The sequence below is a fragment of the Diaphorina citri genome, unplaced genomic scaffold (assembly GCF_000475195.1).
Source record: "Diaphorina citri unplaced genomic scaffold, Diaci psyllid genome assembly version 1.1 scaffold586, whole genome shotgun sequence".
Classification (NCBI taxonomy): Eukaryota; Metazoa; Arthropoda; class Insecta; order Hemiptera; family Psyllidae; genus Diaphorina; species Diaphorina citri.
In genome coordinates, this window is record NW_007378020.1 from 35,097 (window position 1) to 62,243 (window position 27,147).

The following is a 27,147-nucleotide window of genomic DNA, read 5'->3' on the forward strand; positions in this document are numbered from 1 at the left end:
ATTGGCATAATCTGTTTCCAGTTGTTTCTAAATTTCTTGGCATTCACAAAAAAAGAAGTTATTTGTTCTACTCACTTCATTATGGAATTGGCATAATCTGTTTCCAGTTGTTTCTAAATTTCTTGGCATTCACAAAAAAAGAAGTTATTTGTTCTACTCACTTCATTATGGAATAAGCTACTGAAAGTCATAATCAGCACATTCAACACACAATTTTTCAAGTGTATCTTAAATAACAGGAGGTTCCGGGCTCTGTTGTGGACACTCTGGTGCAAAGGTTGATGTTCTTGACAGATCCAATGGTCTATGCCTGGGGTGCCATTTTCAGAGAAAGATACAGTTTTGTGATCAACTTACCTAATTAGAGACTTGACTCTGAATTTGGTCAACAAGTTTAGAGTAATGTGTAAGATGATATTGCCAGGTTCAAACACTTCTGGGTGTGCTGGTCGTGATAATCTTGAAACAAATCCATGATCAAAGTCAGCCTACTGGGTCTCAACAGAGGGAACTGTCACATCAGAGGTATTATCATCCTACAATTAAAGGGAGAAAAAAGACAGGATAAGAGAAAGCCAAGAGTGAACCATATACATACTGTACTGCTAGGAGTGTAAAGGGTAAAGTTCAAGCTGAGTGGGATTGAACCCATGGCCTCACACAAGGCAGACATGTAAAAAAAAACTTATTTTTGTAGAGAATTTTGTACAGAACAATGTGGATTTTTTTTTTTTTTTCTGTTTCTACAGATCCAAATGAAAAGGGTCAGAATTTGAGAAAGCAATAAATTAAAAATATAATCTGATCAGGTTCATACTTAAGTAAATATGTATTCCCTGAAACAAAAACACTCTGTACCTATAAAATTTTTGAGAAACCTACCCCAAATCTATAAATTGGTCCTAATGAGAAATGGTTTCTGTGAGTGAAGTAGCTTAATTTATAAAGCAAAGTAACAAGCCTATTGTGATACCTACCCACTGAACAACAGAGTTAGCTTTGTTGAAATAAATTTACTTTACTTCTGAATCAGAATAGGTATTATACTTGTACATAAGTGTAATTCTTCTTTATGATGCCTTGAAGTATTGTGAAAGTGGCACCAAGGTAGGTAGGTAAGTAGGTAGGTACATTTTTTTTTTTTTTTTTTAAGAGGATTGTCAAAGGGTGCTGTAACTGCCAAAATCTTATCGTTCTGAAATCAAACAGAGAAGGATTAAAGGATAGGAGAAAGCCAGCCGTTCCGAGAACGAACATTACCCCCTTGAGGATAAAATCCGCCTCGGGCGGAAATTGAACCCATGGCTTAGTGTTTACAAGGCAGACGCGCTACCAACCATGCTTCTTTTTTCTTTTATTATTATTTTTTTTCCGAATTACAATTCTTCCGGTATCTCCCCTGCTCCTCAGATTGACCCCTCGTGGAACTGGGCCTCTCCTCAGCTGCGACTCCAAGCTTCGCGCAGCATGGGCCTTGCTGACCGACCCGCTTCGCCTGCGTGTCTCACGCACACCTCGGACAAACACCCGCGCGTCGTTCTGAGCGAGGTTAGCGCTTTGCGGCGACATCGGGAACTATGTGACGTGGTGCTGAATGTGGGGGCGAGAAAGATATTCGCCCATCGCGTCGTACTGTCGGCGTGCAGTCCCTACTTCCGAGCCATGTTCACCGGCGAGCTGGCCGAGTCGCGTCAGGCAGAGGTGAGTAATCATGACTAATAATAATTTATTATTATTGAACATTAAACTTAATTTACATAAATTATATATGTTAGGGGAAAACCCCAACGAGCGGGTAAAACTAGGATTTCCCGGTAAAACCAAGGATTTCTTAGATCTTTTAGGAAAAGCCTGAAATTAAAATCTCATTTGGGCTTTTACCGGTTGACTAACTGGGGAATGATATTTGTGGCAAGTTTTATTCTGCCATCTCCACTCAGCCACAGTGAAGCTGATACAACAACAACAACAACAACAACAACAACAACAACAACAACAACATTTACCGGTTTACTAACTGGGGAATGATATTTGTGGCAAGTTTTATTCTGCCATCTCCACTCAGCCACAGTGAAGCTGATACTACAACAACAACAACAACATTTGTGGCAAGTGTTTGATCATGCTTAACAGAGTAAAAAATTCCTTTAATTTTTCTTCATTTCCAGGTAACTATTCGCGACATTGACGACGTGGCCATGGATAATCTCATTGAGTTTTGTTACACCTCGCATATCACCGTTGAAGAGTCCAACGTGCAGACGCTCCTGCCTGCAGCGTGTCTCCTTCAGCTGGTCGAGATTCAAGACATTTGCTGCGAATTTCTCAAGCGACAACTTGACCCGTCCAATTGTCTGGGCATCCGCGCGTTCGCTGATACACACTCCTGTCGAGATCTACTCCGAATTGCCGACAAGTTTACCCAGCATAATTTTCAAGAAGTGAGTCCACCATTTTTTCTCCATCCTATAAGATATTGGATTTTTTTATTCTTTTAATTTTAGCCAGCCTTGTTAGCTTGGTTGGTAGGGTGTCTTTCTTGTAAGCGCTAGGCCGCGGGTTCGATTCCTGCCCAGGTTGAATTTTATCCTGAAGGGATAGTGTTCGTTCTTGGAACGGCTGGCTTTTTCCTATCCTGTCTTCCTTCTCTCTTCGATTTCGGGACGATAAGACCTTAGCAGTTACAGTTCCCTCTATCAAACCTCTATTGAAAAAAAAAAAAAACTGTGGCCTCGGCCATTAGAAACACCAAATTGACAATTCCTTTTTGATTTCAGGTGATGGAAAGTGAGGAGTTTCTCATACTGCCCGTAGCTCAACTAGTCGATATTATCAGTAGTGATGAGTTGAACGTGAGGTCTGAAGAGCAAGTGTTCAATGCTATCATGTCTTGGCTCAAGTATAATGTATCTGAGAGGAGGCAACATCTAGCACAGGTAATTCAACGAAGGAAGTGAGTTCTATTAGTTCCTTCAAAGTACCTTCTTCTTTTTCTTCGCCTTTTTCCGTATACAGACGTCGGTGTTTTTCGTCAGCCTCTTAATCAGCCCTAACTAGGGTGATTGCTTTGGGCTGACATTTGTTTTTGGCTACAAATTTCACGAGTGGAGGCCGTTCGCACTCAACCTTTGCTAATTCTTTAGCAAGGGAAATTCAGGCTGGTGTACTCCCTCAACCAGACTAAGCTGGTCTACTCCCTGTTTAACGTCCCCGAGCCAGACCTAAGTAGAGGCGATTCACCAAATAGTGGGTGAAACTTTTTCACTCGCCAGATTCTACCTATTGAAAGGGAAATTCAGGCTGGTGTACTCCCTCAACCAGACTAAGCTGGTCTACTCGCTGTTTAACGTCCCCGAGCCAGACCTAAGTAGAGGCGATTCACCAAATAGTGGGTGAAACTTTTTCACTCGCCAGATTCTACCTATTGATTTTTCCCACTTTTGCTATTGATTACCACAAGAGAGACTAATTTTTTCCAACTACTTACCTATTGATATTTATTTTAAATACTGTATTACAGTATGTATTATATTCTTATCCTACTTGTCCATATGGCAGGTGTTACAGCATGTACGATTGTACGCCTCCCGCTACTCAGTCCCAAGTTCCTATGTGATACACTATTACAAGTTAGAGTATTATATTCTTATCCTACTTGTCCTATTGATGAATATGCTGTAGTTAAGCTACCCTTCATAAAAGGTCAGCAATAATTTAAATAAATTCATTTCTTCTTCTCTTCTCACAGGTGTTACAGCATGTTCGCCTCCCGCTACTCAGTCCCAAGTTCCTAGTGGGCACGGTAGGCTCAGATTTGCTCGTGCGATCCGACGAGGCTTGTCGAGACCTTGTGGACGAGGCCAAGAACTATTTGCTTCTACCACAGGAGCGACCTCTCATGCAAGGACCTAGGACTAGACCCAGGAAACCGTCTAGACGAGGAGAGGTTCTGTTTGCAGGTGAGAAATTCTTCTACTTTCTTCCCCAGAAATTTGAGACGTCTAGAGTTTTACTAATTCCGATTTAATTTTTTCTTTGGGGGGAAGAAACGGTAGATACTTAGATAGTCTATGGTAATTTGACCTATGCATTAAACCAGAGTACACCAAGTTTGGACTCATTTAATTGTGAGCGTTAGTTTACTGTATTTCGGACTTGCTCAGCGTTCGAAATAACTTGCATCCCCTCGGGTCAAGTACTTTTGAGACGTAGATTGCCCTCTCATTTGCCGTAAGGAGATATCGGTTGTAATCAAAGTAAAAAGGAGTAATGGATGGAGCTTGTTTTCAAATGCTAGGACTTGACTTTGAGGTCATTTCCCCTGGAGCTTGATCTAAAATTATTCATTAAGAAATTTCATATAATATTCAGAATTAATAACATGGCGGACATTCAGTACTGAATCACTGGACTTTTTTTTCGAAAGGTACCATTAGACCCGAAATAAGGGGAAATAATGGTTAACTCAAAACCACATTTATTTTAAATGTAATGTAACATTTTTTTTTACTCAGAGGTATGATGTGTCGTTTTGACAACCCAAACTTTGGGCAGTCCGTCAATAAATTTTATTGATTGTTTTTCCCTCTGTCCACTTGTGTTTCTTTAGTGGGAGGTTGGTGCAGTGGTGACGCTATTTCATCGGTAGAGCGGTACGATCCTCAGAGCTCTGATTGGAAGATTGTAGCTCCTATGAGCAAGCGGCGCTGTGGTGTAGGTGTGGCGGTGCTCAATGATCTGCTCTATGCAGTAGGAGGACACGATGGCCAGTCTTACCTCAACAGTATTGAGCGGTGAGTAATTGAGTACGAATACTTTTTCTTTTAAGTCTTGACAGAGAGAACTGTAACTGCTAAGGTCTAATCGTCCCGAAATCAAAGAGAAGGAAGACAGGATAGGAAAAAGTCAACCTTTCCGAGAACGGACATTATCCCATCAGGATAAAACCCACCCCGGGCGGGAATCGAACCCGCGGCTAACTAGGCTGGCACGAATACGTACTATTAAAGTGAATAAACGTATTTATTTTAAAAACTTTTGTCCGGAAGAACTGCCGAACCGTACATTTGTCGAGCCTTGGCTCAGGACATTTTTTTTGATCTAAAAATTCAATCGAACCTCTCTGCAAAGATTGAGTGTGACTTTGGCAGAAAACTGAATTCCTGACTCAGGAACCATAAGAAATCTCCAAAAAAATCGTCAAGTGCTTTCAAATCCCGTCACTGGCATTTTTTCCCCCGTCATCGACCTTAAAATCCTGTCAATCTTGAAAATCGTTACGTTGCGTTGGCAACACTGTTCCTGAGGAACGTGGGCTCTTTTGACCTCTTTTAATTAATTTCTCTTTCCGCAGATATGACCCGCAAACAAACCAGTGGTCGTGCGATGTGGCACCCACCACGTCCTGCCGCACCAGTGTAGGTGTTGCTGTACTGGACGGGTTTCTCTACGCTGTGGGGGGACAAGACGGCGTCCAGTGTTTGAACCATGTGGAACGCTATGATCCCAAGGAGAACAAGTGGAGTCGAGTAGCCCCCATGACTACGCGGAGGTTGGGGGTCGCTGTGGCGGTGCTCGGAGGCTTCCTGTATGCTATTGGCGGATCTGATGGTCAAAGCCCTCTTAACACAGGTAAGTCCGAGTAGCCCCCATGACTACGCGAAGGTTGGGGGTCGCTGTGGCGGTGCTCGGAGGCTTCCTGTATGCTATTGGCGGATCTGATGGTCAAAGCCCTCTTAACACAGGTAAGTTGCCCTAGGTCCTCTTAAGTTCTTCTTTTTCTTCTTCGCCTTTTCCCGTGTAAAGACGGGGTCGGCGTTTTTCGTAAACCTCTCAATCAGCCCCAACTAGAGTGATTGCTTTGGCCTGACATTAGGTTTTGGCCACAAATTTTACGAGGGGATGCCCTTCGCACTCAGCCTTTGCTATTTCTTTGGCAAGGGGAATTCAGGCTGGTATACTCCCTGCTTAAAGTCCCCCAGCCAGACTAAGCTTATCAACTCCCTGTTTAACGTCCCCCAGCCAGACTAAGCTGGTCAACTCCCTGTTTAACGTCCCCAAGCCAGACAGCACTAGGTCCGCTTAACACAGGTGCGAAATGGATCAATCCTTTTTATTTTGATTTGAACAGTTCAGATGGGCTATCGTACAGATGTGATTTTAAGAACCAGCTTTATTTCCGTATTTTTACCTTTTCAATCTTTTTATATTCTAGTGGAGAGATTCGATCCCAAGCTCAACCGCTGGACAGCCATGGCTCCCATGTCAACGCGACGTAAACACTTGGGTTGCGCCGTGTTCGTTGGGGACAATGGAGCACAGTAGCTGCTAGTGCTTGTATGTCAATAGCGTCCAATGGAAACGATAGATTTGAATACAACGCTTATTTAGCTCTTTCAAAAGTATATCCTTTAACAGCCTAAACACAAACGCACACTGAACATATTTGAACAGGAACTACAAAAGAGAACAACAATGCAAAATGAATTCCGAGAAAGAAAAACACACTGCGGAATGCACCCCAGACTGTTTTCTTCTATAATTTAGGAGACTTTACTATTATTTTTTGCACAAACAGCAATTATTTCAACAATAAACCACAGAAAAACCTTACACATACGGTCTTGTATTATAAATATTAATAACATAAATTTACTACCCACCAAGAGCTTAAACTAAAGGTGCATTGTATCTACAAGATCATAAATTTCGCTATACCAACATGGGACTTTTACTTTCCTTATCCTAATATGTGTTAGGAAGCTACCTCTTTCCCTAAATAGAAAGGCACCTATTTTGAAATGAATTTATGGATAAGGAAAGTCGTGCGATGATCACACCAGATTTTCTTTTAAATAGTAAAAAATATTGGTTTCAAAATTTCAATAAAGACAAAAGATGTTTTATGTTCTTTTTACGTTAAGAGAATGGATAGGATGGTATCACGGTATGTCAAAAGTTCCTAGAAATATGTAGGACAATAATGTAGAATTGTAGATAATGTTATGCCTGTGATTCTGGGATCTCACAAGCTTGATATATTTGTAGGTATATAGGTGAATAGACATGATTCCAAACGAAGAGGCCGTTTATCTAGGTTTCCCATTTGGTTCGGGGGATGGCTCCCAATTGGACAGGTTCGGCTATATTTCTCTTGACTAATATGAACTCTTCTTTGGTTCCAGGGTTTTAAGTTTCTAGGTTCGGCAATTTTCTTCCATTTTTGCTCATTGGTGATAAGTTCCTTTTGACTAATGTGATCTCTTCTTTGGTTTCAGGGTTTTGAGTTTCTACACTAGGCAATTTTCTTCATTGGCTCTTCTTTGTTTCCAGGGTGACGGAGGAGGGCCCCTGGTCTGTCAGGATGATGGGTTCTACGAGCTTGCAGGATTGGTCTCATGGGGTTTCGGATGTGGCAGGCAAGACGTACCGGGTGTCTACGTCAAAGTGTCGTCGTTTATAGGGTGGATCAATCAAATCATTAGTGTAAACAATCTCCGATAATAAAGTACAAATGTAAAAAAAAATCTCTGCTCTGTTTTCCTTTACTAAGCTCCGCCTACAATGTGTTGAGCAACTTTTTCTTGTCCAGAATTGAAAGCCTGGTGCACAAGCTAGGAGATACATATCTTTGAAACTTGTAGTAGAACAGGGTAGATGTGGGTTCAATATCTAGATTGCCTCTGGCAATAATTTCGCGCTTTGTTTGTGATTATTGCAATTTGTACATGAGATTATAGGTAACCAATCGAGTCTTATTATTAGATGCGTTATAGGACTCGAAAAGTCTGTTCACCTAGCAGTACAAGTATAAACAATGTCATTTATTTACTAGTACTTAGTACTAAAATTGGCTATATTTAAATTGGAAACAAAAAGGTTCAGGTGACGAGTCATACTCGAGGAAATTTCTTTACAATGTGAGAATAGCATGTTTTTAAATCCCTTTTGTGGTAAGAACTAAGAACACTATGGAAATCCACTAAATAATGTCGTCTAGGAAGCAAGTTAACTTTTGCATATGTCACAAGGCTACGGGGTAGAAAAACTTTTCTGGTTTTCTGCATTGGTTTTTAATTTTCTCACAAAGCCCTTTGAACCCTTTGACTGAGTTCATGTGAAGTTTGTAAACTTTCTCTGAAAATTTTTCCAAGCTTTTCAAAGTTCATTCGGTTTTCTCAAAACAAAGTTTAAAATATTTTTAATTATCGCTTCTACCTTGTTTTCCTCCAATGTGGTTTCTTATTTTTCTCTCTTGAAACTTTTCCTATGCACTTTTCTAGTTTTCTTTTATACTATTCACCATTATATTGTGTTTTATTCAACTTTTTTTCTTGGAATCGCCAGCAAACGGTACTACACCAGCTGCAGGAGGAAGCACTACATCCAATGCAGGAACATCATCGCCATCTACAACTACTCCACCAACTCTATACACAACCAGTAAACCGTATAAAAAACCACAGGTAAAACAATCGATTGTAGTTCATGATCTGGCATTCATTCAATTCAGCCTTCAACAAGGTACAGCACTACACTTTACAGTCCAAATAATATGTAGTATGTACTATGTAGTCATCAATCCCTTTAGTTTCCCATGATTATTCGTGCTAGAAATGCCATCTAGAACTCTAGAAGTTGCATCATTTACATTTTTTATTGTATTCAAGTCAGAATCCTTTTAGCATATCTATAAAATTAAACTACATGGGCACTATGGCTGAGACATCCATCTTGATCAAAGAGATTCTTGCTATGTTTGAAATGAAACTAATGAAGTTTTTTTCCGTCTTAAGTAAAATGCAAAATTAACCCTGCGCATTCTTTTACCACATTCTTCTTCAACTTTCTTTTCTAGAAAAATACTTCCGATGAGTTCATTTATGTAGCCATTCAATGGGTAGCCTGCGGGGAAAACAGAGGTTTCTCGGAAACAAGGTTATTTGCAGTAAACAGAAGCTCAGCTCTGTGTCTTGCAGTGCTCATCTCATTATCATACTCAAGGATATCAACTTAATTATACGGTGATGATAGCTGAATGTTGAATTTGGCGAGGAAACCATATTGGAATGCGAAAAGAAATGCCAGGATTAGTTCCGGAACGATGATGATCTGTTTTAAAGATGACTGCATCGATAGGTGATTTGTATTTGACACGGTTAGCCCAGTGGCAACACGCTTGCTTGCCAAGCAGAAAGTCCCGGGTTCGAATCCCACCATAGACACGCGTACTTCGATTGCAAATTAATTTCAAAGAGTTACTTTCTGGTATTCTCGTGCTGACATATTGTGTCTCTTCAATAAATTAAATAAGTACTCGTATGTAGGTACACTGTACATATACTAATCGATAGGTGATTTGTATTTGACACGGTTAGCCCAGTGGCAACGCGCTTGCTTGCCAAGCAGAAAGTCCCGGGTTCGAATCCCACCATAGACACGCGTACTTCGGTTGCAAATTAATTTCAAAGGGTTACTTTCTGGTATTCTCGTGCTGACATATTGTGTCTCTTCAATAAATTAAATAAGTACTCGTATGTAGGTACACTGTACATATACTGTAAATTTAAAAGTCTCAATACCGAGAATAGTACCAGGTTTAGCACACTATCTCATGGTATCTATAGCACGATAATAGCACATCCTCATGAGCAAAAACTAATTATTATTATTATTATTATTATTATTAACAGTTTCAAAGGCCAGAGCGATAGCATTTATTTACAAGAAATTAACAAAATTAAACAAAAACTTGATAATGCCTTAGTGTTTGACGGTGCAGCACGGCTCCTGATCATCCTAGATTTGAGCATAATTTTGTTACTCGGATGCTAATCATGCTAATTATTATTATTAACAGTTTCAAAGGCCAGAGCGATAGCATTTATTTACAAGAAATTAACAAAATTAAACAAAAAATTGATAATGCCTTAGTGTTTGACGGTGCAGCACGGCTCCTGATCATCCTAGATTTGAGCATAATTTTGTTACTCGGATGCTAATCATGACAGTTTCAAAGGCCAGAGCGATAGCATTTATTTACAAGAAATTAACAAAATTAAACAAAAAATTGATAATGCCTTAGTGTTTGACGGTGCAGCACGGCTCCTGATCATCCTAGATTTGAGCATAATTTTGTTACTCGGATGCTAATCATGCAAACCCTAGCAGACCCAGTCGTGTGGTTACCTTGACAGAGAAAACTTCTCCTGGGGAATTCAACGAGATGGTCACAGTCCAGTGATCTCATCAGACGTGTAAACATGAGCCTTTGTCTGGTCCTAGTGCTCATTTGTGCTGCTCATCAGCTGGTTAGAGCAGGTAAGTGAAAATTTACTTATTTCTTCGATTGTTTACTAGAAAATGTGATTAAAAATCAAATATTTTGAAGATAAATTTGCTCATTTTTCGATTATTTACAGGAAACATGGTTAAAAATTAAATATTTTTAGGACAAATTAAATATTCTAATGTAGTCATTTTGTCATTTGCCAATTTTTAAAAAGCACTTGTTGACCATTTAGTAAATAGGTACAACTTAAGTTGTGAAAAAATGAATCCTATTTATTTTTTGATTATTTACAGGAAACATAGTTAAAAATTAAATATTTTTAGGACAAATTAAATATTCTAATGTAGTCATTTTGTCATTTGCCAATATTTAAAAAGCACTTGTTGACCATTTAGTAAATAGGTACAACTTAAGTTGTGAAAAAATGAATCCTATTTTATTTTTTGTCGTAAATTTTTACTAAATAATATTTACTGGGTCCAGTGTTTTAGGGCAAGGTTTTAGAACACTTTATTATCATCAAAGTACTAAGGAATGGGTCTAACAGTTAGGTAGCCAAATGCCTCATACGTATCCAAAATCTTGAAGCTTCTCATCCCAAATATATACAGCCCCTTGTGTAACTGACTGACTGACTGACTCACGTATACAAATTCTAACCCACTTCTAGATGAGCTAGGAATCGTAAATTTTTACTAAATAATATTTACTGGGTCCAGTATTTTAGGGCAAGGTTTTCGAACACTTTAATATCATCAAAGTACTAAGGAATGGGTCTAACAGTTAGGTAGCCAAATGCCTCATACGTATCCAAAATCTTGAAGCTTCTCATATCAATAATAAGAACCATGTTTAGGAGTTTAGGCAATGAAGGGATATTATGCTTGTTGATATTACTAGTCCATTTTAGGAATGCTTTGTTAGTTTTAATGCCATTGTTTTGATAAGGTAGGAACTATTGACTATTGCTACCTATGAGTAATATAAAATCACACAGACATATTCTTATCATTGAAATATGACCAGGATTGATTATTATGTTCAGTACATCCTCTATCAGTTGAAAATAATGAAGAAACCCAAAAGGTTCATTGATATTAAATAAAGCAAAGTCGCAGTGACAGATGACCCTACTTTTACCATTACCAACAGGGAAATCGAAACTGGTTTACACAGGGAGGAATGTTCCATCAGAATAGAAATAGACAAATATAACGTGAACACTATTCATATAAATTTCAAGTCCACGTTCAACTTTTGTTCATACATGTGATAACGAAATTTGCGAAATGTGTGAAACTGGCAGAAACACAACATATTTTAATGATTGGTAAGTCAAAAGGGATAGTCACGAAAGATTCAATAAGGTCGCAGTGACAGATGACCCTACTTTTACCATTACCAACAGGGAAATCGAAACTGGTTTACTCAGGGAGGGATGTTCCATCAGAATAGAAAGAGACAAATATAACGTGAACACTATTCATATAAATTTGAAGTCCGCGCTCAACTTTTGTTCATACATGTGATAACGAAATTTGCGAAATGTGTGAAACTGGCAGAAACACAACATATTTTAATGATGAGAAATTGACCCAAGTTCAATTTTATTTTACCAATGGCCCACTAACTCAAATTTTATGTTACTGCTGGTATTCGAACCAGCAAATTGTAATTGGGACTAACGACTCTATTCCTCACAATCACAATACACCATTTCGACTATTCCCCCCAAAAAATCTCCACTCCTAACAAACTTTCCTGTGCACACCTGATGTTAGTCTCCTACTTGTACTCCGGGGGGAGCAGCTCAAGTATCACCAGTCTGTGTTTGTTTTCTACTTGAGATAAGACTGTAATTTATCTCGGGGCCCAAAAAATCTCCACTCCTAACAAACTTTCCTGTGCACACCTGATGTTAGTCTCCTACTTGTACTCCGGGGGGAGCAGCTCAAGTCCAAAAAATCTCCACTCCTAACAAACTTTCCTGTGCACACCTGATGTTAGTATCCTACTTGTACTCCGGGGGGAGCAGCTCAAGTATCACCAGTCTGTGTTTGTTTTCTACTTGAGATAAGACTGTAATTTATCTCGGGGAGCGCACACTGCATGCAACATAAAACAATTTAACTGCTTCACATGAGAAAAGTACACTTGACTTTTTGACAAAGGGTGGAAGAGAAAGGTTTTTAATGTAGAAAATAATGTTTAATGTAGAAAATAGCAAAAAGCGTGTACAGTACCAGGGGGATACGTTCATTATGCAAACAAATAAATTTCCATTTTGAAATCATGTTTGTGAGCTTCATATTTTGCGAGTGGACTAGGGATATGTAATACGAATCCTGGTCCTGAACAAACATACACATTCGATAGATTTTATTACTGTATGATATGACAGATATTGTCTAGTTAATTATAAAGTAATTCAATAAATTTGTAAATTTCAATGTTTTCTTAGAAAAGTTCTGGTAGCGTAGTTGTATTCCACAGCGGGGATTAATACACCACGCTGCGCCACCTTGGTTCTCCATTAACAAAGGAGAATAGGTATTTGCTACAAACTTCAGCTTATTATTATGATTAGTTAAATTACTTAGGTATTTACTTTAAAGTTAATGATGATAATTTTCTTCTAGTTGCTTTAGGACTCGTTAGTGAATATAGTGTACCTATATTCTATCGAGATCAACTGAATCACGTTCACACCATGAACTTTTTTCCACAAAAATCCTTTGATAAGTCAGTAAGACTTATGTACCTATATGGGTTTTCAGTAGATGTCAATCAACTTTGAGCGTAGTTGCTAACCGGATGAGTGATTGGGTGACCATCTGGTTAATCGCTTTCCCGGGCAATTCAGCTCATTATTATGATTAGTTAAATTACTTAGGTATTTACTTTAAAGTTAATGATGATAATTTTCTTCTAGTTGCTTTAGGACTCGTTAGTAAGGAACATTCAACAAATAAAAGTATTTCATTCACATAATTTTCTTAGCAGCCGAAAGTAATTTGGTTCCGTTATTGTCATTTTGTCTGTGGAAAATATTTCCGCTGAGAATAGACCATTGCCTGTGCCGATGTGTTTTGCTAATTTATATATGTATATATATCCAACGTTTCCAAAAAAGGATATTTTGTCAAGTACCTATAGCTATATTATAAGGATGAGGGAAAAGATGAAAGTTTGTTTAGCAAATTTCCGCCCTGGCCGTGATTCGAACCCAGCACCTCCAGGTTGAGAGTCAGTGCTCTTGACCACTCGGCCACAGACGTAAGCCGGCCACAATGAAAGAACAAAATTAAACTACCCAAGCAATATCTGCCCGGATCGAGCTGTTGTAAACTTTGCAATTCATTGCACATCGTGTTCTACTTAGTACAAAGCCGATTATGATTTTGAAGTGCAGAGACAAAACCGATGACTTTAAACTAGGGATTCTTACAATTCTCACCCGTTGATGTGAATTTCGGTGTCATGATATGTATTCTAGAAATGAAACAGCTGATAAGAAATGAAACAGCTGTTTTCTTATCCTCCTCTCTAAGGCTAAAAACAGAATGGAGTGGACATCAAAAAGCATACAGTTTTTTACTTTCCTTATCCTATAGGAAGGAAAGTATTAATGTAATCGGGTCAAATTTTTGATGGTCAGTTTTTTCTCTGAGCCCTCATACCTAAAGGAGAAACGATCGCTATAGAAGCCCATAGAATACGGGGGTCTGGTTTTTTCGTAACGTGTGTATCAGGAACATGTTTAAATTCCATCAGCAGCAGAAAATTAACAAAATTTGCTATTAACATTTCGATATAGGCGTAATGATCAGTGAAACATGTTACGTGTGTTGGAAAAAATGGCACAATAATCAAAACAAACAGAAATATGTAGGTAGATACCCAATATTTGCTGATAGTTCTATTTAAAAAGTTTTACTGAGTAAGCATTAAGCTTCTAAGCAAAAAGTAAGCCGGAAGATCCAGTATTAGTCATTTGCATGTCACATAAGGACTAAGGATGACAATTTTTGCTAAGTCTTGACATAGTTATTTGGTATTTTAGAACATTTTAGATATGTACATGTTGGTTTGAATTTATTCTGTTGTGAAATAAATTCAATGCATTTCATTCATCATCATTAGCTACTCAGAGTTTAGGCGTAATGATATAGGTATGATTTTTTTACTTGGATTTCTCAAATTAGGATAGAAAATGACCAGTGTCCACTTTCATTACGTCCTCAAGTCTCAATAAGTATCAGACTGGAAAAGTAAATTTAATTTTGAAAGAGGCTAAAAATCAAACAACAAGGTAACAAAAAGGGGTCATAAGGGTGAACAACAAAAGACTCTTTGCAAATCTTAAAAATGGATCAAGCAAATCCCTTGTCATAGTCTGCTTTATAAACAAACAGACAGGTAGATTCGAGTAAACAAGAACTTGCCACTTTGTTAGTTTCCATAGTAAAAGAATGAGACCAATTTAAAAGCAGCGATCCGAGCCCCTTTTTCTTATAAAAAATAATAATATAAAAGATATAATAAATACCTAACAAAAATTACTAAAAGACAAAATTACGTTTACCTATACCTAAACCTTTTGCAAAATAAAGGATTTCGAAGTTTCTGGTCCATTGACGTCGCAAAATCTTTACTTTGAGTTGCGAAAATTGCGTCTGGTTTTTTTCTCTTATTCTTCCACTTCTTGTTCTTGCACTTCTTCTTCATCTTCTTTTTCTCCTCTTCCTCCTCCTCCTCTTCCTTCTTCTTCTTCTTCCTCTTTCCTTTTTCTGAGGTATTCACGCGAATCATTCATTCTCTACGTTTCCATTGGTTGAAATCTTTCGCTCGTCAGTTTTTTCCTCTGAAAACCACAATCTGTGACCGAAACCGCAAATCCAACATGATCCAAAGCTTTGGTGTCACAAGACTCATGTCACCAAACAATGACGCGATTTTTCTCAGAATCGGCTTGACCTTCAGTATACCAGATTTCTAAACAACCTGTACAACATTCTTGGTGGAAATGTTGTCTATGCAAGGAAAAATTTCAAGTTTTCCTTTTAAATAAGGAAAGTAAAAAGGAAAAGGGTCTAGAATTCTAGATAGTTGGTTGCCTTTGTGACTTTTGAAGGTTCTCAATAAATGCATAAGTATGCCTAGGTTATTATAGCTTTTTTGTGGAGAGGAAGAAGAAATAGGTACATACTCGTAAATGAAAGGAAAAGACCCAAAAATAACTTCTACAGTTTCATAAAAAAAAATTTCACGAGGGGAACTCGCAGATTTTTGATAACCAGTGCATATTGCACATCATAAGAAGTGAAAGGGGCTATCTATCAAGCCATGACTATTAAGTCATCTCACGAGAGTTAAGTTACGAGGAAACAATGAAACTCCATCTGAGCGTAGTGATGAATGAAGGAAAAAACTGATGCAAGAAGCAAAATTAAAGAGATTGATAAACCTACCTAGTTGAAAACAGTGATCAATAGAGAATTGAACAGAATAGAGGAATATAACAGAAAGAATGGAGGAAAAGAAATGAATAAAGACCAGAAAGAATAGAGGAAAAGAAATGAATAAAGACCAGAAAGAATACAGGAAAAGAAATGAATAAAGACCAAAAATAATAAAATAAATCACTGTTCTACAGTGATAAAATGGTATGATAGGATGAAGAAATGTTAATAGTGCATTTGGCATCTCCACTAATCAACATTGTTGGAAGTCATTATCATCAGTCATCATAGAAAGGTACCTAATATGAAATTTATGAACCAACTTCGTATTCCTACCATTTAAACAAGTACCTAGGTATTAGATAATTATTATGTAGAGGACAAGAACCACACTGAAGGTAGGTTTCTAAAAAAACATATTGTGAAACTGAAGCCGTATTAAAAAGATGGAATTTGTGGTCTTATAGTTTATACTTGATTGATTTTACTTACATGAAATTAAAGAAATAATAAATACAGGATAGCTTTGAAGAAGGTAATCCTCTTCTTTTGCTTTGCCATGTTCCCGTTCAGACGTTTTAGACATTGACAAGGTAATATAGGTAGTTGGTATTTTCCTCTCTATGTTGTAAGTAATATATATATTTTTTTTTTTGATTTGTCAAATTGATATTTTTGGCAATCGACCTTTTCCCATATAAAGTTAAGTTCCAGATATAGGTATAATATATCCAATAACCTGCGTACAATTTCTTGTAATACTACTATGTCTATGTGCACTATTACTTTGAGTCCTAAGTGATGTGGAAAAATGTCTATGGTGCACTTGACATCTCCACTAACCGTGCTAATAGATATTATTAGTGGAGACGCCAAATGTCAATATCACTGTACTGTTATTATTTACATTTTATTGGATGATAAATTGTTTGATTCATTGGTGAGTCAAGGCCATTTTCTTCCACCTAACCCTAACGTTCGAGGTACAGTAGTACCTGTCTATGAGTCATTTGTTCAACTCTAGCATCCTCATTAATGTAGATACAATCAATTTTATTTTATTTATTTATTCTTCGATTGGAAATAAGCAATATTATACACATGAAATATTTTCCCAAACGGCTCCTCCTCTTCCTTCTTCTCCTTCTCCTCCTCTTTCTTCTTCTTCTTCTTCCTCTTCTTCTTCGGGTAATTGAGTACTAGGTAAGATTTTTCCACTTTGAGTCTCCTCTTTCAATGATTAAAAGCAAGATAATGAGTCCATTGTCCATTGGTTTCCAGTCAGGATTACATTTTTACACCCTGTACTTTTCTTCAATACAGTCACCATTGATTCTTCTTGACGTTTGCACACTGTGTACTTCCTTTGGAGAAGAATACAAGCTAAGGATTTTGTTGTCTTCTTTGTTTAGGTCGTTGGACTTCATGTCTTTCAAAATTAATCAATGTAACTCATGTACCTACTTATGAATTAATTAACGTATAATACCTTCCTAGATTAGCTTGTGTCTTGTGAGTTTACTATTTACTATACCTTACTGATACCTACAAGTAGGTACGAGTGCTCACACTCACAGCAAGGAGGCACCTAAAAAAGTATAGATACCTAGGAATCTACATACCTACATAAATTTATGCTGAGGACACTCATGGTCTGTGCAATGGGGCACCCAAATTTATATTATCTGACGCTTCTGATGGACATGCGGACATAAGGTCGTTAGGGGCTCTACCCTAGATATTTGGTACCTACCTAAGTAAATAATTTCATTAATTTTGTTTCACATTGAACAAAATCCTAAGAGCAAAAGTATCAACAGCAGGATCAACATTCAGAAGAGGCAAAAATGAAAAAAAAGCCTTAATTCAAAACGTGAACAGTGAAATTCTCTCTGGAAATGTACCTTTATATTAATATCGAAATAAATGTACATATAGCTACCTAGGTAGAAAATAAATTTATTTTAGAGGGTTACAATATGTTAACCTGAAAAATATCAAATTTCTACAACCCAGTGGCGTATAGAAGATAGGAAAGCACCACTTTAGTTTATCTGTACGGTTTCCTCGCACTCCTTTTTACCACTTACTGAAAATGGGAATTGATTTACCTCTACTTGCACCTTTCATTCCAGAACTTTAATTATATTTTCACTCTGCTATATTTTCAGGTCATGGAGATACGCATGTCTCTTGTGAGGAAGACTTATCAATGGACCGGCTCGTGAAAGACCTCAGTGAGTGTGTTCAAAATTTATTCAAAGATGATCCAGTAACTCCAAGCCTTATTCTCATGGGCCACAGTATGGGAGGAGCTTTAGCTACACGTCTTGCATCAGCTCCATGTATTATCAGCGGTTTGATTCAAGCACTTATTGTCCTGGATGTGGTAGAAGGAAGTGCACTGGAGAGTTTGAGCCATATGAACAATGTACTGCAGACTAGGCCAAGAGGATTTCAGACAATCAAGGATGCCATTTTCTGGAGGTAAGTTGTTGTTAGCAATAATTTAGAGAGAAGCAATAAAATTTATTGACAGACCACCCAAAGTTTAGGTTGCCAAAACGACACAGCATATTCTTCTCAGACAACATTGTTCCAGTTAAAATGAGATTGAAATTTTATTTATTTTAAAACTAAGGAATAATTTTTAACACTAGATTCGTAGATTTGTAGTAGCTTAACCCATCCTTTAGGGCTGTTCGCCCCTACACCTAAGCCTCGGAGTGGGCTTTTTGTGTTTGGAGTTAAGCTGCTATCCCCGGGCCTTGATGGAACCTCAAAGCACCCTCACTGGTATATTTCAACCTCCTCAGTTTCTCTAAAATTCACCTGCAGCAGCTCTAGAAAGTCCGCACAATCAGGTTTATTCCAGAGAAAAGCTGTGAGTTCACAGGTATATTATTCCATTAAGAGGATACCAAGAGGTGCCATCCAGGCCAGAGGGCTTGGCTCAGGACCTCCGAACCAAAGGGGTCTTGAGGGATTTAGAGTTTGCTCTCCGGGGGCTTTGATGGAACCTAGAAGCACCCTCACTGATATATTTCAAACTCTTCAGTTTCTGTAAAATTCACCTGCAGCAGCTCTAGAAAGTCTGCACAATCAGGTTTATTCCAGAGAAAGCTGTGAGTCCATATATTATTCCATTAGGAGGATACCAAGAGGTGCCACCTAGGCCAGAGAACTCGCTCTGGGGTCTAATGAGGGATATTCAGGTACATAATTATGTCATTGTACCCTACTTCCTGAGACAGACTTGACCATAGTCCCATTCAGGTACCCTCAAAAGAGCCAGTGTTATTGTCTGTGGCTTGACAGGCTTCCCATAAATGAAATGTGTTGGGGTTTTTATATTGAAGTGTGATGTTTTTGCATCAAGTTTATGTTTGTTTACAACTTTACAACATACTTTATTGATGAAAAGCGATCTACAGACAGGGCTGGTTTAGTCTCAGTTTTATGTCCTCCAGCGAGACAAATTTTAAACACTAAGGAAAAATTGTACCATTTTGAAATAACTGGTTCATATTTTTAGGGGTAAGTTCTTAAATATTCTTAGTTATATTTACAGCTTTTCTTGTTTTCTTTTTCAGTGCAACTAAATCACAGACTGATGACTTTGCTCCTATCCGAGTATCTGTACCAGGACAACTGAAGCAGTAAGTACTTACCTAACTGCTCCCAAGAAACCTGTAATTCATCACAATATATTTCTCTAGAACTATTTTGCTCTGTGTAAAATACAAATAGTGTCCAAAACTTAGTGTCTCTTTTGCAAAGCCTTGTTGGTTAATTATTTCCAGGCAACCCACATTTTCAAATTTGGAATTTTTCGAATAATAATAAAAAAAAGCATCAGAAATTGTTTGTAATATGCAGTTGTGTTATTATTTATTTATTTCAATAAGCTTAAAATAAATTATTAAAAAATGTGGAAGGTATGTCAAAAAAATTAATTATTATGTAATTTTCAGAATTGATACCAACGAACCTGCCACTCATTATGTTCAAGAAGAACAAGAGTATTGGAAAAAGTTCGTTTCTAGCCGTTCTACAATTGACAATTTATCTCTTGGTGCTGAGAATACCCCAAACCGTAGTGCTGCAGATACCCCTAGCCTAGGAGGCCACGAAAGAAGTGCCTTTCAGCCCGTTGTTGCACCAGGTAAAACACAATACCTATTTATGCTTACATTATTTATCTGATTTATCTGCCTAAAGTAGGTTCTACTCATTACAGTTTACATGACAAGTCTAGTTAGAACAAGTAACATTTTGCAATTATTGCATGTGGATAGTAAGCAAACTTGAGAAAATTTTAAAGTAGGACTATCAGTTGCTGTTGGTAAAGCATCATTGGATTCATACCCAACTCAGAAGATTGTGATTTGAATCCTAGGAACACCATTTTTAAAATGAAATGAGAGATGAAGATCAAAGAAATTTATTCATCTTTTAATTTCACCTTTTCACAAATGCAAGATAAGTTCCATCAAATTCATTCCTCTTTCATTTTTTTTTCCAAGGCTTTATGGCAGGATTCTCACACAGTGAGCTCTTTCTCCCAATCAATTTCAGATAATGTCAATTCCATCCTATGTCTTTGTTTCAGCTTCAACCTCGCAGCGACCTCCGTTCACTGTGGAATCCCAGGTTAACTACTCGCAGCACCGTGGTCTACCCGCTGTTGTTCCTACGTACAACTCCGCCTCTCTTCATTTCCGCAGTGCTAGGTTCATTTCTGAAGCTGAAGCGGAATCAGGCATTAGCAAGGAATTCCAACCAATGTTGCCATACCTTGTCATCTCTCAAAAAGTCCCTCATTTGCTTTTCCCCACAAAATCCCACATTGGTTTTTTTTTTATTTTGTAGATCTAATTTTTTTTTTTTTAGGTTTAAATCTTTGAATTTGTATTTTTTGATGATTGAAAAATTATACTGCATTTCAATTCAAATTAAAACGGCATTTTTAATTTTTTACTATTTAATTTTCAATTTTTTACCTGTGTAGAGTTAAATCAAGGATGGAAGAGATAGCACAAAATCCCTGTAAGAAAAGTTGCGGCAACACTGCAATTGTGCTATCTCCAAAATCGACTGCTTTGGATTTTCTTTTTGGAAAAATCAAAAATGTAGGTACCTAGGTTTTCAAATTTAAATTTTCTGTAAAAATGAAATAATCAAATGAAAGTTTTAAAAACAACTGACAGAAAGTGCTTTTTATAAGGAAAGAGAGAAAAATAACCTGCCGCTAATAACAGTTTTCCTCCATTTTCTTTTTTTCCATGAGGGAACTTTAGTTTTGTGACTTTTGTAAGCTGAAGTTGAGAAACAGTAAAAATTTGAACTTTGGATGTTACTTGGCTTTTTTGCCGTTTGTCTTTTGAATAGCTGTCTATTTTGTGCACAATGGATAGTTCCATGTTCAAACATTCAATGTCGGCCCGAAGTGAACTCAACAAGAGACTGAAAATGTCCCACTCTCCCTCTGCTAGAAGTTTACATCAGAGGTAAGTTGAAATGGGGCTTTAGTTGCCATTTAGTGAATGTAGATCTTGGAAAAAAGAAAGAACTCCTGCAGTCTTCATAGGCCCCCAGAGGCTCCATACTCAAAAAATAAATTGACAAACTACACTTATAATACTGATAATACTGATCCGTATAATACTGATCTATTTATCTTCATTGATAAGCCAGCATGCTAGGTCCTCAGTTAACCAGGTACCTTTTCAAAAGTTCAAGGGCTAAACCTTTTATACTTTTACCTTTTCAGGCCAGAAACAGATTTCATCCCGGAGACTTGGAATGCATATTTTGACCACACAGACTACATTGAGACTTCCCAAGGCAAATTCTGTGCATATTTTGCTGGCTCTGGCAGTGGTCCCATAATGCTCTGTTTGCATGGTGCAGGATTCTCAGCTTTAACATGGGCAGTGTTTGCAAGAGATATCTTGCAGAAAGCAAAGATAAGGATCATTGCTATTGACTTGAGAGGTTTGTAATCAATATCTACTGAGCTAAAGTTAAGCAAAAATATTTGGAAGTACTTAAATTTTCTTTATTAAAAAAAAAAAAAAAAAAAATCAGGTTAACTATTCGCAGCACCGTGGACTACCCGCTGTTGTTCCTACGTACAACTCCGCCTCTCTTCATTTCCGCAGTGCTAGGTTCATTTCTGAAGCTGAAGCGGAATCAGGCACTTCTAGAACTGAGGACAATGCAGGCCCCAGGGTATCCCCTGCCCGCCCACAACCTGTGCCTGTTGATTCCGAGTTTCTGGAAAGGTGGGTTTATTAAGGCCATTAGCCATATTACGACCAAGAGAAAAGTACTAAAAAGGCCATATAAAGAAAGAAAGAGTGGTGTTTAATAGTAGGTCCTAGGATTTTGAAATTCGGTATGTATTTAGATGCGTTTTACATTTCTCCATTGATACCTACTTAAATTAAGCTGTGTTTGGAGAAGGTGGGATAATATACCTACTCGTAGGTAATGGAATAGTCACTATGTAAGTAGTTAATGGCTGTGTAATTTTGAAAGGTCTTTTACGCTCATGTTGGAATAATTTGTTTTTGCATGGCTTTGTTGATCTGTTTCTTTTATCTTTTAAAAAAAGATCTGACTTGATGCTTGATTCTCTTTAATTTGAAAATAACTTTATAGTTATGATCACTTAAGTAATTAGTTTGTAGCTAGTATAGCACAACATATCCCTTTCATTGATGTTATACAAGTTACTAACTCTTGTTGTTTTATTAATTTTTTGCACGTATTTTGTTTGAACTCACAAAACTAACTCTTGTTTTCCTGGGAACCCAAAAAATGAAGTGGAGGGATGGTTTATTTTATCTCTTCCAGACTTAAGGAGGATAGCAACTCCATGGACGATAGCAACTCTATGTTTGACGATGACAATGCCCGGGCTCTGCCCAATGCGGGCCGAGTGATGAACCCTGCGCCCACCCAATCTGCCGCCTCACAACAGTTGTTCCGCCCAATATCGCCAGCTCGGTTTGGAGGTACCGAACCCATTTCGGCCCGTGGACTCGCGAACATTCAGACTAACTCGTCGACTGAAAGGAATGGCAGTGGGGAGCTTCCCACAGGAAGAAGTCGAATGCATCCCCCAGGTCCTAGACGCTCGCTTGATTCGTCCTTGCCTCCTATACCACAGGGCAACACACTCATGTTCCCTTGGAAACGAGGAGAGGTGAGTAGTTATAATACACCAGAACCAGAGCTTTATATTTTGTATGTTTTCGATTTGTTCAGCCTCTTTTCCAAGTCTTATGTAGAAAGATCTTTCAGTTTTGTGGTGATAAATGAGAATTCAGGATTCAGACTGTGGAGAAAACCAGGACTGGGACTTAACACATGTCCTCCATAAACTGATATACATAATTTAGGCTGGGGCTTACTAGCGCAGATCATGTTGGGATTTTGTTCAATCTTAGATTGACCTATTAGGTTTCTAAGTAACCAAAGATAACCTCACCCCCAAGATAACCCAAGTTAGCAAAATTCAATAGGTATTGGAAAAAAAAACTAGTTTTAATGAGTTGATTCCAATTCTTCATCCTCAGTACGCCCAGCCTAGCAACTCGCCCAACAAGTACACTTGGCGTGTGAACCTCTTCTCCAGTGAAACCTTCTGGGAAGAGTGGTTCACCGGGATGTCGGACAGTTTCCTGGAATGCCCGGCTAAGAAGTTGCTGATCCTGTGTGGCACAGATAGATTGGATACTAAGCTCCTCCGTGGTCAAATGCAAGGTGAGCTGACGAAGAAAGTAAATAATAGATTAAAATATACCTTGCTTATCCTGCCAGAATGAGTTTACAAATATGCAAGTAAAACCTTGTTTAAATTTTCGTTACCTGCATCTTTGAGTAGTTATAATTATGTTTATCTAGAACTTTGAACTGCTTGTTTGAAATGTCTGAACAGCTACCCTTTTTTACCTATCTTACATATTATTTTTGAAACTTCAAAATTTGGCTGTGGTCAAAAGGAAAATTTTGCAACCAAAATTAGTGTCCAATTAACTGAACTCTTTAACGTCTTTTGACGAAAAATCGTTTCTGCGCATGTGCAGTTCACGGGACTGTGTTACTTTTGGTTGCAAAAACTTGCTAATATGTTGATATTTTACTTAATCATACACTCTTTTGCTAACTCTTCTTCGTAACTATATCTTCCCTTATTTCTCTTTTGCAGGTAAATTCCAAACGATCTACATCAAATGTGGCCATCAGATTCAGGAGGACAGACCTGACGAATTGAGCGACGAAGTTTCACAGTTCCTTATTCGCCAAAAGCTTTGCGAGCCCATGTACAGGTAGGTTTAAAATAATGAATTTTAAGTTTGAAATATTAGGATAAAATCTCCTCTTCATCTTAAAAGAACAGTGTCCGCAAAAGTTTGTAGAGAATAATTGTTTTTGGCCTTCAAAAACTATTCTTAAAAGAACTTTTTTAGTGTTTCTTAAAAGAACCTAAGTACTTTAAAATAGATTTGTCATTAAATTGTACATTTCGTTTCTCTTTCTTGCTCTCCATTTTGGCTTTAGCTAGTAACTAGGACGAAGGTAGGTAGGTTTTTTCTGGTCGAATTGCTTTACTTTTTCTGTCCGTGTTTTAGTAGTTCCATAGATAAAGATCTTTTAACACTGAGTGCCTACTATTGTAAATAGTAAACTCTAGTTATACCTAGATGTGCTGTAAGAACTGAGGACATCATTTCTTTTCAGCCCCACTGCATCTCCGGTATTTATGCCTCCATTTCGTCTGAGCAACTGAACCCCACCTTTACAGTTGAACACATTGACTTCTCTTTATCCTGTCCAGGTCAGATAATCTGACCTCAGCTCTCAACGTGTTAAATTTATATTTTGTTTGCATCTCAGTTTTGTGCGTAAAACGTTCCTTTTTCATTTCTGAATGTGTTAAACATAATTATATTTCTTAATAAAAAATATAAAAAAAAGAGTTTCGAATTTGTTAAAGGTACTGATTTCAAGTTCAGTAGAACAACCATTTCTGAAAACCAGTCAAATTTGGAATATTATAGGTCCTTTGGATGATTTTGATTGTGTACACAGTACCTATTTGTTTGTGATTTGCCCCTTTGTAAATTGAGATCCTTTATAAATAATACTCCACCCAAGGGTTGTTTTCAGTAAATGGTTTGTCCATCGGACTTCTTTTAGACAACACCATGGTTTGTTGTAAATTTTGTACAAAAAAAGTAAAAATTCCCCCTCCCCTATTTTTATAACCCCTAGTCTTTATATTTAGCATTCAATCATGACGACAAATTACCTAATTGGCTTAGGCTCACCAACAAAGCAATCCCTTGAAGCCCTACTTCTTTAGAACCACTGTGTTGAAATGAGTTCTTGCTTTGATTTACCGGGAGAAATACTCTTTGGGAGGTATTATTTTCCAATTTGGACAGCAATGTTCAATCTTTGAAAGAGTATTGGTAGCTTTAAGGGGGTTTGATACAATTTGAGTCTTAACAAAGAGAGTTCAAGTGTATTCTGTGATATATTGAGGTAGAAGAAAGTGATTAATTTGACAAAGCTTTAAAGATTGAGGTGATGTTGATGTACTTAAGTAGGATTTATTTTTTTGGTCTCTCAAAGGGAATCTTGAACAGAAACGCAATTTTCAGGATAGGATTTTGATGTTTATGAAATGAAGAACAAATGTGCAACTTTGTCAAACGCTGTGGTTTTAAAGAAGTGACAATAGGTACTGAAATGAGGTGCTTGGCTCCAAGGTAAATTGTAAAGACTGCAAAGTGAGTACTGAAGACATTATAGGTTCAATTTGGGCTTGTCTTTCGTATTTTGTTACCCAAACTAGTATTAATCTTCTTCCTCTTGAGTTTTTGTTTCCTAAACGTGTAATTATTTTTTTACTCAACAAGTTGGTATAAGTTTCGTTTGTTTTTTAGTTTTGTTATTATTTTACCAAAGAACTTTTCGTTGTTAGTCTTGGGTTGAAATGTGAATAGGCTTGCATTTGAAGAATTTTTCATTATTCACTCTCGACCCAAGACTTTAGAGAAGCGTTGAAGTCAATGTAAAAATAGACATTTGTATATAATTTCTACTAATGTTCAGTTGTATCCTACGATTCTTTTTTTATTTGTTTCTAAGAAGATTGATTTTTTTTTTTCCTCTAAATTTTATTTTTTTGTTATTTTGCATGTATTTATTTACGTTTATGACTGCTTGACTATCCAGAAATGAGAAGGATTTTCTGTGATTTTTTGTTGATTTACAAAGAAGAAATTGAGGAAGTTACTTTAGCTGACCTACAAGATTTTTTCATTATTATTTTTCTTAATTTAATAATTATAAAATGAAATAGCTCCTTTTATGAAGTAAGAAAGCTCCTGTTTGGAATTTTAGGTGAAAAAGAAGGTATTTAAATCCAAACCATATTTCTTATTAGTTATTTCCTGTTTATGAAAGTTGTAAAACAGACGAGCAATAGCAGAAAAGTTTACTACAATTTTTTATGTAGGTATTACTACAGCAGCTGATGATTTTAGGAAATGAATTGTTACTATGTATTTAAAACTTGAAAGGTTGTTATGTTATCCATCTCTCATGAATCTTTTAGCGTTTACTTAATAAAGTGTTATCATTTTTACAATAACTAAAAAACTAATTTATCAAACAAATGAATTTTGTGCAGAGATTTCAGAAGAGCTAAATTTATATTTATTGTTACGCTTCCAGAAAATAAAACAAAAATAAAAATGTTCATATACCCAAAATTGCAGATCTAGTTTAAACAATTTTCAAATGGAAGACATTTGATTGAGCAAATATTTATTATCTTACGTTTAAATTTTGTTCAAGCTAGGAAAACTGCGAGGTGAGGTTCCATTTTGATATGGTTAAGTACTCAACAAGTTGGTATAAGTTTCGTTTGTTTTTTAGTTTTGTTATTATTTTACCAAAGAACTTTTCGTTGTTAGTCTTGGGTTGAAATGTGAATAGGCTTGCATTTGAAGAATTTTTCATTATTCACTCTCGACCCAAGACTTTAGAGAAGCGTTGAAGTCAATGTAAAAATAGACATTTGTATATAATTTCTACTAATGTTCAGTTGTATCCTACGATTCTTTTTTTATTTGTTTCTAAGAAGATTGATTTTTTTTTTTTCCTCTAAATTTTATTTTTTTGTTATTTTGCATGTATTTATTTACGTTTATGACTGCTTGACTATCCAGAAATGAGAAGGATTTTCTGTGATTTTTTGTTGATTTACAAAGAAGAAATTGAGGAAGTTACTTTAGCTGACCTACAAGATTTTTTCATTATTATTTTTCTTAATTTAATAATTATAAAATGAAATAGCTCCTTTTATGAAGT

General features: G+C 37.0%; 2 protein-coding genes and 1 long non-coding RNA gene across 3 annotated transcripts; 2 read left to right on the forward strand and 1 right to left on the reverse strand.

The window, feature by feature from the left end:
* Positions 1–483: 483 nt before the first annotated feature.
* On the reverse strand, positions 484–1,114 carry LOC113467917. The gene is made up of 2 exons (XR_003391833.1): positions 978–1,114; positions 484–536 (listed from the first exon to the last, which is right to left on the reverse strand). It is a non-coding gene; the product is annotated as an uncharacterized LOC113467917 (long non-coding RNA).
* A 296-nt stretch (positions 1,115–1,410) lies between these two features.
* LOC103510342 (kelch-like protein diablo) lies at positions 1,411–5,802 on the forward strand. The gene is made up of 7 exons (XM_026824410.1): positions 1,411–1,701; positions 2,169–2,441; positions 2,778–2,936; positions 3,749–3,959; positions 4,610–4,793; positions 5,354–5,631; positions 5,745–5,802. The coding sequence occupies exons 1-7, from the start codon at positions 1,468–1,470 to the stop codon at positions 5,756–5,758; spliced, it is 1,353 nt and encodes a 450-aa protein (XP_026680211.1). The 5' UTR covers positions 1,411–1,467; the 3' UTR covers positions 5,759–5,802.
* Positions 5,803–10,262: 4,460 nt separating this feature from the next.
* On the forward strand, positions 10,263–26,598 carry LOC103510336. Its single transcript, XM_008474987.3, has 10 exons — positions 10,263–10,320; positions 17,925–18,240; positions 19,347–19,412; positions 19,728–19,918; positions 20,366–20,515; positions 21,953–22,040; positions 22,615–22,966; positions 23,340–23,526; positions 23,972–24,092; positions 24,505–26,598. The coding sequence occupies exons 1-10, from the start codon at positions 10,263–10,265 to the stop codon at positions 24,551–24,553; spliced, it is 1,578 nt and encodes a 525-aa protein (XP_008473209.2). The 3' UTR covers positions 24,554–26,598.
* Positions 26,599–27,147: the final 549 nt, after the last annotated feature.

Excerpts from the sequence above, each read along its gene's own strand:
- LOC103510336 (XM_008474987.3), top strand. The coding sequence starts at position 10,263 with ATGAGCCTTTGTCTGGTCCTAGTGCTCATTTGTGCTGCTCATCAGCTG. Across the intron at positions 19,413-19,727 it reads GTACCAGGACAACTGAAGCA|AATTGATACCAACGAACCTG; the intron begins GTAAGTACTTAC and ends TGTAATTTTCAG. Across the intron at positions 24,093-24,504 it reads CTTTGCGAGCCCATGTACAG|CCCCACTGCATCTCCGGTAT; the intron begins GTAGGTTTAAAA and ends ATTTCTTTTCAG.
- LOC103510342 (XM_026824410.1), top strand. The coding sequence starts at position 1,468 with ATGGGCCTTGCTGACCGACCCGCTTCGCCTGCGTGTCTCACGCACACC. Across the intron at positions 1,702-2,168 it reads CCGAGTCGCGTCAGGCAGAG|GTAACTATTCGCGACATTGA; the intron begins GTGAGTAATCAT and ends CTTCATTTCCAG. Across the intron at positions 2,937-3,748 it reads GGAGGCAACATCTAGCACAG|GTGTTACAGCATGTTCGCCT; the intron begins GTAATTCAACGA and ends CTCTTCTCACAG.